Source organism: Nilaparvata lugens, chromosome 1 (genome assembly GCF_014356525.2).
Source record: "Nilaparvata lugens isolate BPH chromosome 1, ASM1435652v1, whole genome shotgun sequence".
Taxonomy (NCBI): domain Eukaryota; kingdom Metazoa; phylum Arthropoda; class Insecta; order Hemiptera; family Delphacidae; genus Nilaparvata; species Nilaparvata lugens.
In genome coordinates this window covers 96,480,045-96,493,302 of record NC_052504.1, presented here as the reverse complement: position 1 = coordinate 96,493,302, position 13,258 = coordinate 96,480,045, and the positions used below count along the sequence as shown (strand labels likewise).

The window sequence follows — 13,258 nt, the reverse complement described above, 5'->3', positions numbered from 1 at the left end:
AAAGTCCAGCACTCCAGCCAATCGATAATTATTCGAAATGACAAACAGTCATTCTCAGAGTATTGTCTTTTTATCAATGATTATTTCAGTAATTGGACTCTGAAATGACGCTAATCTAGACAATTTTAGAATATTTGCCATCTTGAAACTAAGTTATTTCTACAATGAAGATTGTCATAATCATATTCATACCAAAATTCAATCGAACAATACTCAATCGGAATGACAACAATCTATTCTCAGAACATTAAATTTGTGTTTACTAATAATTGGGAATATTCTAGAACAACACTAATTTGTACAAATTTAGAGGTGAGTCATTACAGAACGATATCGAAAATTTTAGTACAATGTCATTCCAAGACGATATTGACAAAATTAGAGCTCATTGTCATTTCAAAACAATAATGACATTACTAATATTTTGGAAGATACATATTTTCAGGTTAGTTGTAGAGGTGATAACGGTATTGTGGGAGTTATCGATACTGAATGAAATGTAGTATTAGTATTTATATACTTATTTCTTCACGATATTGACAATTTAAGATCTTTGTTCCTCTTCCAAAAATATTAATAGTTCAGTCTACATTTTATCATAAAACCGAAGAAACTAATAACAGAGACAAATAAATAGGGACTCGTATCTTTGCTCGATGCTATTAATTATTATAAATTAATAAATAATTCTGAAATTATGAATAAATCAATGAATAATATTGTGTTATTATTACTGATGAAACACCCTTTCTGAGCGACTGACAGTGACTGGCTCGATTCCATGGAAGCGTCTAGCGACGAGTGCTCGTGTTGTGCGCGCGCTCGTGCTATGCGCGTGCGAGCAAACCGACGCCGCATGTGTGCTGGTATGAGCGAACGACTGGTGGAGTGGGAATCCCCCGTCCGTCCATATAAAAGCGTCGCCAACCAAGTTCTCGTAACCAGTTTTTAGTCAGCCATCAGTGAGTGCGCGTGTCGAGTCGAATATTGGAAAAGCCTTTTTCCTTTGTCGACCAACTGTTCTAGCGAGTTTTGTTTGCGTTTACTTGATTCTATTGCAGCATATCTCGTGCAATTGCAAAGTTTTGTGACTGTGTGTAAGCCAGTGTGTGGATTTACTGATCATAACATTTGGATTTTACTCCTGAAAGGTGAGTCATAGTTTTCTGTCTTAAATATCATAGATGTCAATTTGTTAAAAGAACCTTGTGTATCAGAATAGCCAAAGAAATAGCCGTTTCTTATTTATCTATTTGAATAGATTATTATTATTATTATTCTACACAACTGAATAGATTACATGTGCTAGATGTTTTGCCTATTTCCCCAGTAATTCCTTTATTTTTCTGTAGAGAGTGAAGTTTAAGACTCAACTGAGCCTCTCTAGAACACTCCCCATTCTCCACTAAAACTCAATTCTCTGTTACAAACATTTCAACTCTAAAGAATGCATACATAACAATGTAATTTCAAGTACAAATAAAAATTCAATAATTGTTATGATTAGAAAAGGAAATACAAGGCCTGCCAAGTTCCTTGGAAAAAGAAAAGCATAGATCAAGTTCAAACTGAATTAGATCAACTTATGTTTCAAACTCAAAAGTATGTGATATATCATAATAGATGTTACATTGATAGCTTCATGTAATCCATCAGTTTATTACTGTTGAACTTGAACTGTGCATATAGTTCAGTTTAAACATATATATTGCTAAAATTGATCTGCATATAGCTCTCTGAAGATGAAAAGTTTGAAAATAATTTAAAGCGGCAGTTACACTTTGAGATTTCAACCCCTGAAAATCACAGTTGATCAATCAATCGCTTCCTTCAAATTAATTATTGAATACAAATAAACTCAAATTATGATAGAGGACTTGAGTGATTCATGTTGATAACTCCTGTAAGTCTCAACTACATCCAAATGAACCTCTTCCCACTTCAATTGAATTCCCTGCACTATATTCCCTCTTCCCTGATTGAATAATAAAATAATATTGATAATTATTTCTCTCTAAAGTGTTATTGTTAACACTTAATACTCTATTGTTTATCTCCTCTTGTGCAGTAGAAGATGGCTGCTTGATAATGCCTAGAGAAAGAGTTAATTCTCTTAATTCTTTATTCTCTTTAATTCTCTTTTGTGCTCTCAGAGCACTCTGACATCAATGTTTCCCATCGAAACTTCGCTGACACTTGAAAGTGAATAATAATAGCTACAGAGATAATACAGCGATTGGAAACATATTGTATTCGAAACAGAGCACCGCACCTGTGTAAATTTGTACGTCATTGGTTTTTAGTATTTTTAATAAAATTGAGAGAAATCAAGTTTGGTTTCTCATTTCTGTTGACGCAAAACGCTCAATTTGCCCATTCATACTTTCACATTTTCGCCGAAGAGCACTGCAAGAGTGAAAGTTGTTAGAAAAAGTGCCTCCACATCCTTTTTAATAGTTTTGTTTACCTCTCTACTGCACTCTGCACTGGAGTCACTTAATTTGCCAGTCTACATTTTCTAATTTCATAATAACAAAAGTTCATAATCTACATAATCTAATAAAAGTTCAATGATTTGATTTGAAGGAAGGGTTGATTGTCTTTATACTATGAACAACACTTTTGATTTATTAAATTGAACAACACTTTTGATTTATTAGATTGAACAACACTTTTGATTTATTAAATTGAACAACACTTTTGATTTATTAATTGAACAACACTTTTGATTTCTTAAATTGATCATTGTTTGCACATGAACAATATTATTGATATTGGATTGAATTATAATAGAATAGAATAGAATAGAATAATGATTTATTGACAAAAATTGAATACAAGCATAAAATTATCAAACAAAATCACAAGCTTGGCTTTCAAGCCGTCAGCTGAAGGATTGAATTATAATGGTATAATGATTTGCATTTCTATTTCTCCATTTTCTGTTATCACATTAGTAGCTACAAATACTGTACTGTACTTCAATTGTATTGAATTATAATGCCCTACATTCTTATTCCTCTATTTTTTCTTGTCACAGTAGTATCTAGAAATACTTTTTGTGTAGTTGAGAAGTTGATATTGTGGTAATTATTCATATTGAATGAAAAAGACTAAGAAATTGTCTAAAAACCACAGATTTATTGATACTTAGAAAATATAGGTTTCTATGGGCTTCTAAGTATCAATAAATCTGTGGTTTTTTGACAATTTCTTAGTATTTTTCATTCAATATCTAGAAATACTTCGAACACTACTCTCAAACTCTGTTTTGAATTAGAAAAATATCACTCAAGTTAACATCCCAACATTTTTCCTCAACGATAATATTGGACGTTCTAAATTCCGAATAATAATAACAAAGTATTCTTTCCTCTTCCTCTTTTTTATTTATGTCTCACTCCAATGAGTTTCAGAGAAACTGAAACTTGTCCGCTTATAGCGAGATAAGAATTATTCAATTGCTATCGTAGCGTTATTAATAAAAAACTACAAAATATTATGATTTTCCTTGAAGTATATCACTATTTATTGCTTGTACATTACTTTTACTCCTTTTATTTCCCATCTTATCAAGCTACTTCATCAACGAAACATTTGGATTTATGATTTTCCTCATTTATTAAATTAGAAACTGAGATTCTATTTCCCACAAAGATAAGCACATGAAACAAACTATTTACAATAAAATACGGATTCAATGTCAAATATGATTGATTTAGATATTATTTGTGAAGCATTCTACAGTGGGAAACTCTACTTGGTATCAAGGCAAACAATTCGCCCAGTCTTCCGTATTGTACTTTTTCAGTCTCCGACTTATTTAGATTGCATACAAGGCTGAAAGGAACTTGGCAATGTTTTTTAGAGCTTCTTTTTGCTTGTTTCGGTTCGTTCACTTTAATTAATGCCTGCTATTCATAAATTCACTCTGCTATATGGCTGCTAATGCTGAAACATATATTTTGACCTTGAATGATACGGTACCTATACTGTTTCAAATGGCAACAGACCGTATCACAAATTCTCTCCACAGAAACAATGTTTTTGCATATGGCTGATCTAATTTTTTTGAAATGGGATTGAAAAATTATGAGAAAATTATAGTAGACCTATCGTATTTTCAAATCAAATGCAATAACTGGCTATAAGAAAATTATATAGTACCCTGAACAAGAGAAGCAATAAAGAAAATTTCATTATTACATTTATTTCTACATTTAATGTAGATTCTATTCATATAAGAGCTTGAAAAGTTATGGCCTTGATTTATAAATATAGAAGGATATAGAAGTATTTTTCTATGAAGACGTTTCAACGTTACCTACCGTACACGGGAAATTGAGTTTTTCAGATTGTCGTTTTCAGCGTTACTGCATTTCTATATTTGGGGTATTGTTCCTTTCCATTCCTACAGGAATACAATGTATCATGTCATGTGTAGAGCTTCTGATATAGAACTGATTTTACATTATAATACGTAAAAAAACTGACCTGATTCCAATCTATGTCAACGATATCTGAACTCAGTGACACAACACACGAAACGTTCGTCACAAAATACATAAGTTAACGGTATCCCTACCACTTTATTCTAGGATTTATTCAAATTATTTCGTGTTTCCAACACTCATAAAACTTACATAACTCAAACAAAAGTGGGATACAGATTTTATCGACCGCTGTCAACCAAATAAATTTATTCAATAAGGAACGCCAGACAAACACTCGTTTCGTAATCGTCATAATACATGCGCGCGAGCCACAAAACTTTTGTTCGAATGCTGTACTGCTTTTAACAGCATGCAACTGTACTGCATTTAGCAGCATGCAACTGTACTTTCTATAGCAGATTCTAGGCCAGGTTGGTGCTGGTTAAAAGCAGTACATTCGCATCGATTCGGGAGGTTGACTGCATTTTTCTATTTTGCTTGGCGTCAACAAGCTTGGCCTGATTTTATTTAAATCAAGATGGCGCCTTCCAAAGTCCTCTACTTTCTACTGGCGTGTTATTATGCAATGCAGTTGAGTATTTATTCCAACTTGTGTCGGTGGAGAGTGGAATATCGCAGCATTCCTGATTGCTGTCATGGTCGATACGAGTTGATATTTTTATCGCAAATGCTAAACCAGTCTCGCTTCTATATTGCCTCAGCATAGAGGTCAACCTTGCGGTTCACCTCAAATCGCAACCTATACCACAGAAAACTGATAGGCAGTTCCTATAAATAATATCAATCTTTGAACGTATATTTATCCTATTTGTTCAGGCTATGAGACTTCTGTTCAAAGAGAATGTAGGAAACCTACCCACATTATGTATATTCCTCAAGAAATTGGACCTGGGTACACTCTAACTTATTTAGTTAGCATTCTACACCTACATTACCTACATCAATGTGAAGATTCCTCCTCTACCTCTTCGGTACATTTTTTGTGTAGTTGAGAAGTTGATATTGTGGTAATTATTCATATTGAATGAAAAAGACTAAGAAATTGTCAAAAAACCACTGATTTATTGATAATTAGAAAGACCGGTTTCGGTTATTACACCATTGTCAATCTCTGATAAACTAGGTTTAAACCTAGTTTATCAGAGATTAATAACCGAAGTGTAATAACCGAAACCGGTCTTTCTAATTATCAATAAATCAGTGGTTTTTTGACATTTTCTTAGTCTTTTTCATTCAATCTTCGGTACATATCTTAATTTCATACTAATCTTATAACAGTAATAATTCAAATTTATTTATTCTTAATGATAATTACAAAGTTAAAAACTTAAAGTATTAAATACATTAGGTACATTGGGTATACAGTAGGTAATTGATGAATATAACTTCCTCATGTGTCCCTTTGTTACTTTCCTTGCCCTATTACCATAGGTAAGGAAAGTATTGCTTTCCGAAAAAAATTGAGGTACCCCAATTTCTAAATTTCTATACGTTTCAAGGTCCCCTGAGTCTCATATTATGAGAATTCTCTACCTCAAGTAGAGCTGAACCTCACCTAAACTATCACCTCTGTCAACAGAGGATTTCCTTCAAGTTTCAGAAACAACTTGTGCTTTACAACAATAACACTAATATTCCCTACCATGACTTATATATAATATATTAGACTCCTTATGTCTCTTTCACAAAGGAAAGTAAAGGGTTAACCTTTTCTGGTGAAACCAATATCTAAACATGCAAAGTTGACAATCAACTACTATATGCAATCAGTTACTTGAATTCTGAGCCAAAGTTACTTTTTATTTCACACTAAATTAGCCCACTTGTGAATCAGGTTCTCATCTGAGTGAGATGAAAAATCTAGAATGTTGCTCAATGGAAACTGATTGAAGTTTTGTAATAGAGGCCAATTCATTGTTAAATGTTTCAATTGTATATATCTTTATTGAAAAACTGGATAGTCCAGGGCATCGGGAATTGAGGTATATTGATAGTTTTTCCCCCTTTTTGTGTAGTTGAGAAGTTGAAATTGTGGTAATTGTTCATATTAAATGAAAAGACTGAGAAATTGTCAAAAACCACAGATTTTATTGATAGTTAGAAAGACCGGTTTCGGTTGTTACACAATTGTAACAACCTCATCAATCTCTCTGACAATGGTGTAACAATCGAAACCGGTCTTTCTAACTATCATTGGAACCTTACACCATTGTAACAACCTCATCAATGTCATTGAAGAGGAAGATTGATAACACCATTATCAATCTCTGACAATGGTGTAACAACCGAAACCGGTCTTTCTAACTATCAATAAAATCTGTGGTTTTTGACAATTTCTCAGTCTTTTTATTTAATTAGTATATTGATAGATTGTCATCAGGTTATAGCAGCCTATAAATTTCGAAAAAAAAATTGAAATTAAGTATTTTCTACGATCTGATAATTCTTGTAATAGAATTTAGAATAATAAACAAGCAATATTGATGAAATTGAATTGGAGTAGTTAGGTACCTAGGCTACTTGACTAATTGAAAAATACACATGGAATATTCTGGTATTATTTATTTCATCAAATTATTAAGAAAATGAGTAATTAATGTTAAATAAAAACGATATTATCAGTTCAGTTCCATATAATTTATTCATCTTTTATTCCACCTTATATTTGATATTTTTCTACTAAATATAAATTTTAATATTCTCTAATGGTAAATTTCAATTATAGTTAAGTATAATATAGATTTTAGTTGCAAATTAAGTGCTGGAAGGATAGAAAAGAATTGAAAACATTGATACTTAATAATAATAATGTATTATGTTTGATGTAAGAAAACACACAATACAAAAATCCGTGTAAGATATACTATCAGTTACTACTCAAAACAATAATCATTGAGATATATCTGATTTGGAGAAATTCCACAATATCTCTGTGCATAGTGTAAATTTCATAATTAGTACCTAATCTTCTGATCTACTGTTCTTTCGTTGATAAATCAATCTTCTATTGATGAATAATGCCGATAGAGGATCGAAGACTGCGCAATGAATAGTGTGGAGAAATATCAGGAAGACCACTCAACTTTGGAAAAATTGAGAAGGATTATATAAGTTCGATGTTGTTGTTGAAGGAGAGAAGATAATCAAAACAAACTGTGAGAACTTGCAACTACCATCTATTTAATGAATGAACTCATCAGGGCATACTTTTAAACAGTTTTCCTCAAGTGGCTCGCAGATAATACCTATAGTTTGAAGACTTATTTTAGAAATAGTTTTCCTCAAGCTATTTGCCAATACCTATGCCGCCAAAATCGCAAATGGTGCAATCTCTATTGTGAGATTCATTGTAAACAGTCAGCATTCTTCCTAAATACAATTTATGCTTTTCATTCAATCAACTTAAAGTTGATTTCAGAAAGTAGCTAACTACTTCCGTCACGTTGGTAAACATCTGAGCTGAAATTTTTCAAGAACTCTGTGTGTCAGTGAGTAATTATGACCGAAGGTTACTTCTAGCGGTCGCAACTTGCTTCAATTCTTTTTTCTTGTTAATCGCCAGGGACCTTGACTCTATTTATAGACAAACACATGAAAAATACAGCCTCCATTATTTACTATTAGTATTATTGTTGTCCAAAATCCTTCTTGCAGTTACCTTGCCTTCAATGCATTTTATTTACACTTCGATAATTTGCATTGAGCATTTAATGACTAATTATTGTTGATATCCAGCTGAGCCTCAGCCTTCTGTTGAAATTGCATGACCTAGGCCTACTTAGATGAAACAGAGTTTGCGCTTATTTACAGTATTTGCTCGGATTCCTTTGTTGAGTCAAAAATAACATTGTAATAGAATGCAAATTTTATTATGGAATAATTGAAATGATACGCTACGATATATTATATAACAAATTTACACAAATATACTTCTCTTCCCTGCCACTTATGAAAAACAGTAAGTTGAATTCTTCTTCATAAATTCTTGTAAAATGGATTGTAATAGAAATAGCTCAATCCATGAAATATATCATTGATATTTATTTATTTATAATTTACAATCAACTTAAGGACAAAGAAACAGACTACAGTCCAAAACTTCTTTTCATCCCAATTTCATGAAAAAAAATTGTCCAAATAAAGGTTATGTACGACTTTCCAATTCTTCACTAATTTCCACATTGAAATAACTCAATTATTTTTAATTATTATTAAAACACTAACACTTGGGACAGTTAATTTTGAATTTAGAAAGATTAAGATCCGAATTGATAACAAAATTCCTACTCAAAACTGTAAAATAAATATTAATAACACCTTCTTTAATTTATATTTGAAATTCTATTAAACCTTCAAATTTTCCCAGACTAATAAAGTCTTCATCATGCTATGTGTGACATAAACTACCTAAATCATTCCAATAATTCTCTGTTTCAATTTTAGTTTACTTGACTGACTTGAATAACCTCACAAACAATGTGTTTTATATTATCAAAATTGACTTTTACAGTGAAAATTCCTTTTTCAACTTTATACGCAGTTGTAATTGCATCATTCGTATTGGAGTCAAAGTACCTACTGAGAAATCGAAAATTTTTAAATAGAATAACTTGATAACAGCTTGGACCATGTCACTGTCATTGACACAGTTTTAAACCTTATTTACATGACAACCTCTGACTCATGAAAGTTTTGAACTTTGGTTTGAGTTTACTATTCCTTCATTATTTACCAATTTACTATCAACAATGTCTTTCATAGGTTACAGAGTTTGTATAACGATTTTCAGCTTTATTGTTAGCAATGGGAAAAGACGTGTCATGCATTGTTTGTTGTCACATTTTACTAAACCTTTTCTACAATGTTTATAAATATTGGGAATTAATAATATTTGACTAGACTTATACCATTTATCCATTAATAAATCTGATAAGTTCCATCTAGCATCAAACACATTACAATCTATCAAGACTGTTGAATATTCTATAAAAGATTATCAGAAAAATGAATCAGCTTTTCAATTGAAATGGGAATTGATATTCAACGACTTCCCCATCACTAACATTGCCATATTCTATTTAACAATAGATGAATTTTTCTACCTCAGAAGAAATAAATATTTTATCAACAGCAAAAATTAAATCAGAGTAACCTATCATAGTATTACTTTCACATTCTCAGCCGTGTTTCATAATCTGCCAAAGGTCTTACAACTTTCACTTCATGTAATCTGATTACATACAGTGTAAGTTACCTACTGCTAATCTGATATAAAACATGACTTATTATTTCATTGACTAACATTTCGAATTGACATTGATCATTATCTACAGTCTTGATTGATTTGGTGACTCATCATTTATTCTCAATTCAATCTGTTCATCGATTGCTGTTTTATTAAATGTTCTTATATTCTATCACTAAATTGAAACAATAATATCAGCTAATGGCCCAGTTGAGATGCAATAAGTGTCTGTTTATCAATATAAATCATCTTCAAGCTGTTATTCCCATGATTGATTCCCCTAGGTGAATGTTTCATTGTTAATCACTGTAGATAATGAGACATTGTTTCAATTAGTTTAATGAGACATATTGTTTCAATTATTTTAATGAGACAAATATTATGCAGAAAATCGTTTATGACTGGCCTGTTATACGTAGACTAAACCATTCTATGAGTGGCTGATTTTAACCACTACGGTAATGATCGATTTCAAAGCCCACTTTAAAGAAAAATAACTTTTGAGAACAGACTTTGACAATACTAGCATGATAATTTATTCAGTCATTGAAGTTTTTGAATAAGCACAGTCAATTTGTCAAGAGAACGAACACCTATTCAGTTTGAACAAGCAGTTGGTTTCACAATTGATAACGTATGTCAAGTAGTTGAAAGCAGATTCCATACAGCATGCATTTTCTCCTGGTGATTTTTTTTCAAGGCGAAGTGTTGCAAATTTGTTGTTAAAGGAAAGTGGGTCGGCCGCCATTAAGCTTCCTGTTGTCCTGAATAAACCCATCGTGAGAGACTGCGCTCTGTCGCAACACACGCTATCGCGGACAAACAACACAATATTGGCAATACCTTGGCTTGATTGTGCTTTCAAAATATACATCTGTTGTTTATTTCTTTACCTTGCACTTTTGAAGGACTGCTGTTCTTCTGAATCCATGTCACAAGTCGAAAATTTTACTTCTTTAAATCTCAGAGAGCTTTGTGGATGAAGTAAATACATTATTATAAAATCTATTTAACTGTTAATAATAGATTGTTTTCATCCCAATAAGTAGAATTTTCAGTTTTACAAGATCTTTATCGTGGATACTAATTGAAACTTCCGAATAAAAACTTATTTTTTATGTAAAAAAAGTAATTTTGAAAATAAAAAGCTGCTAGAGATAATTCAGTTTGAATTCCGCGGTTGAGTGAAGTGCTGCTAACGGTGGATGAATATGGAACCAAGATTGGTATTTGGTCGTTTTCATTCAGACAGAAACAGAACAGTTTCAAATTTTCCCCACACAGAGTAGGAGACTTTTTGAGGCTATTTAAAATTTTCAACTTTATTTAAACAAAATTCTTATTATTGGTGAGTGATAGGTGATATAATCAACCACTTTGTTCATTATTGTGCTTTGTAAGTAAATAGAACTATCAAAGTAATTGTGTATTCCTGATAGAATTCTATCTTCATTAAACATGTTGACCGGGTCCAATCCGTGTAGTGTCACATTAGCTATTAAGATTATTATTTAGCTAGATCCTTATCAAACTTTATTATTTTTTTCCTAGGAGTATCAGTTGTTATGGTTAGAATAGATTATTTGCAAAATTGTCTTGTGTTGAATGACCCCGACCTTGAGACAGCGGTTGAGAGAAGCCCAATGGATCGATAGCGTGGGCGGGAGCAATGACCTTTTGGTATTTCTAGACTTGACGTGACGTTATGCAACCTTTAAAGTCAACCCTTCTAGCCAGGAATATATAAAAAAATATAATTGAATAACCCTTTATTGTTCGCAATGATGTTATGAATGAATTGAAATGCATTATGCTGTTTTTGTGAAAGTTGGAAACTTTCAAAAAGTGAGGTTAGGCTTCAACGGTCAAACTTTTTATTGCTATGTCAAACTTTATATCGTGACTTGAAACTCAACCTAGACGTTTTATCACTGAACAATTTTAATATTTTTGTACTTACAACATTTTTTTTTCTTTTTGCAGCCAATTGCCCAAAAATGTCTCTAGCCAGTGTACAGATGAACAGCGGCCTGTCCCACAGAAGCCAGAGTTTCGGCAGTGTAGGATCGCTGGACGATCTACACGGCTCATGCGGCTACAGTGCGGCCTCAGAACATGTCATCTCCATTGAAGAACTCCGCATTCAGCTCAATTCCTGTTTTACGTAAGTATTTTTTTCAGCATTTGTTTAGTTACGCCCAACTTTCCGAAAGTCTGTCAATTTTTTAATACAATCATTATAAATTTATTAATGTCATAATATGGCATTTTCCACTCTAACCAACTGTCGGCCAAAACTCAGAATTGGCCTCCGATCGGCTAAGAATCAAGTGATTGATAGAATTAGCCAATCAGAGGACAATTCTGAAAGTCGTCCCACAATTCGTGAGTGTGAAAACGGCCATATTGATATTATTTGTTCATTCATATTATTTATTCTAAAAATCTGTTTATTCTCTAAATATCTAGCTTTGACAAGTTTCAAATTTTAAAAGTAGACATTGTGTAACGAAAATACAGTGCAGAAAAAGATAATTTTTCAAAAATAATCATGAAAACTTAGTAGGCCTAAATGAAATTAATTGAAAGGGTTACATAGAATTAAAATTCCTGATTTTAAAAAGCTTTCTAGGTACAGTTTTCAGTTCCTCTAGGCCGCTTATTTCCACTAAATCTATGGGTTATGAATTATATTAACGTGATCTCTAGACATTCAATATTATTGTACATATCAGTAACAACACTGACTGTACATATCAGTCAGTAACTACTTATAACATTAGGCCTCACAACTAGAATAAACACATCAAAGACACTGTGGCCTGATACTATTAGAGGTAGAGAAAATATAGCATAAGAATATATACCATGGAATTGGGTGTTTATGTTCCAAATTTCACTGTTAACTCAAGCCAATAGTCCTAGTAAGTTAGTTCTTTTTCGTGGAGCTATAAGACGGTGGTAGTCTCTCATAGTGTGCCGTTCTTACACTGTCACCCGGCAAAAACAGTAATAATAGACAGTAATCGGCTTGAAATTCGGGACATAAAGCACCCATACCATGGGACATCTTTCTATACTATCTTTTTTCTATGGTAGGCTACTATATTTCACAATAATAATGACCTTCTAGATACTGCTTGAGACTCTTATTTTGACGATTCCCCGGTCTTTGAACTGTGAAGAAGACGAATCAAGTAATAAGAAGTCATTTTTTTCAAGACAAAGTTTCTTGTCACTTTATTTTTACTTGTATTTGGTATTTATGATTACTTCATTGATTGCAGTTGTGGCGTGAACTGGCAAGACCATCACGTGTCCCTGGACTGTTCGGAGTGCGGTGGTTACTCTCTGGAGAGACCGTGTCCCGTCTGCGACGGCCAGTGCAACACCCTCTGGAAACGGGACCTCACCATGGTCAGTTCCCATTCATATAATACTAAGTTATCTTTTTTTGTTATAGTTTTGAAACTAAACTCAAAATTGGGTACCGTATGGAAAAGAACTCTGCGCGCTATACTGTTCAAAACTCATATTATCATAATATATTTTTTGCTGA

At 32.4% G+C, this 13,258-nt stretch overlaps 1 protein-coding gene across 4 annotated transcripts in view; it reads left to right on the top strand.

Moving 5' to 3' along the window:
• LOC111059864 (protein pinocchio) overlaps positions 1-13,258 on the top strand; it is a 384,086-nt gene that overhangs the window by 367,865 nt on the left and 2,963 nt on the right. The window contains exons 1-3 of one of the 4 annotated variants that reach the window (XM_022347487.2): positions 886-1,151; positions 11,683-11,863; positions 12,987-13,116. In XM_022347487.2, the coding sequence (XP_022203179.1) occupies positions 11,697-11,863; positions 12,987-13,116 (297 nt within the window). In that variant the 5' untranslated portion in view covers positions 886-1,151; positions 11,683-11,696. Of the gene's footprint in view, positions 1-885; positions 1,152-10,500; positions 11,096-11,682; positions 11,864-12,986; positions 13,117-13,258 lie in introns of those variants that run through there. The other 3 variants (XM_039419692.1, XM_039419693.1, XM_039419691.1) reach the window with 3 other exon arrangements.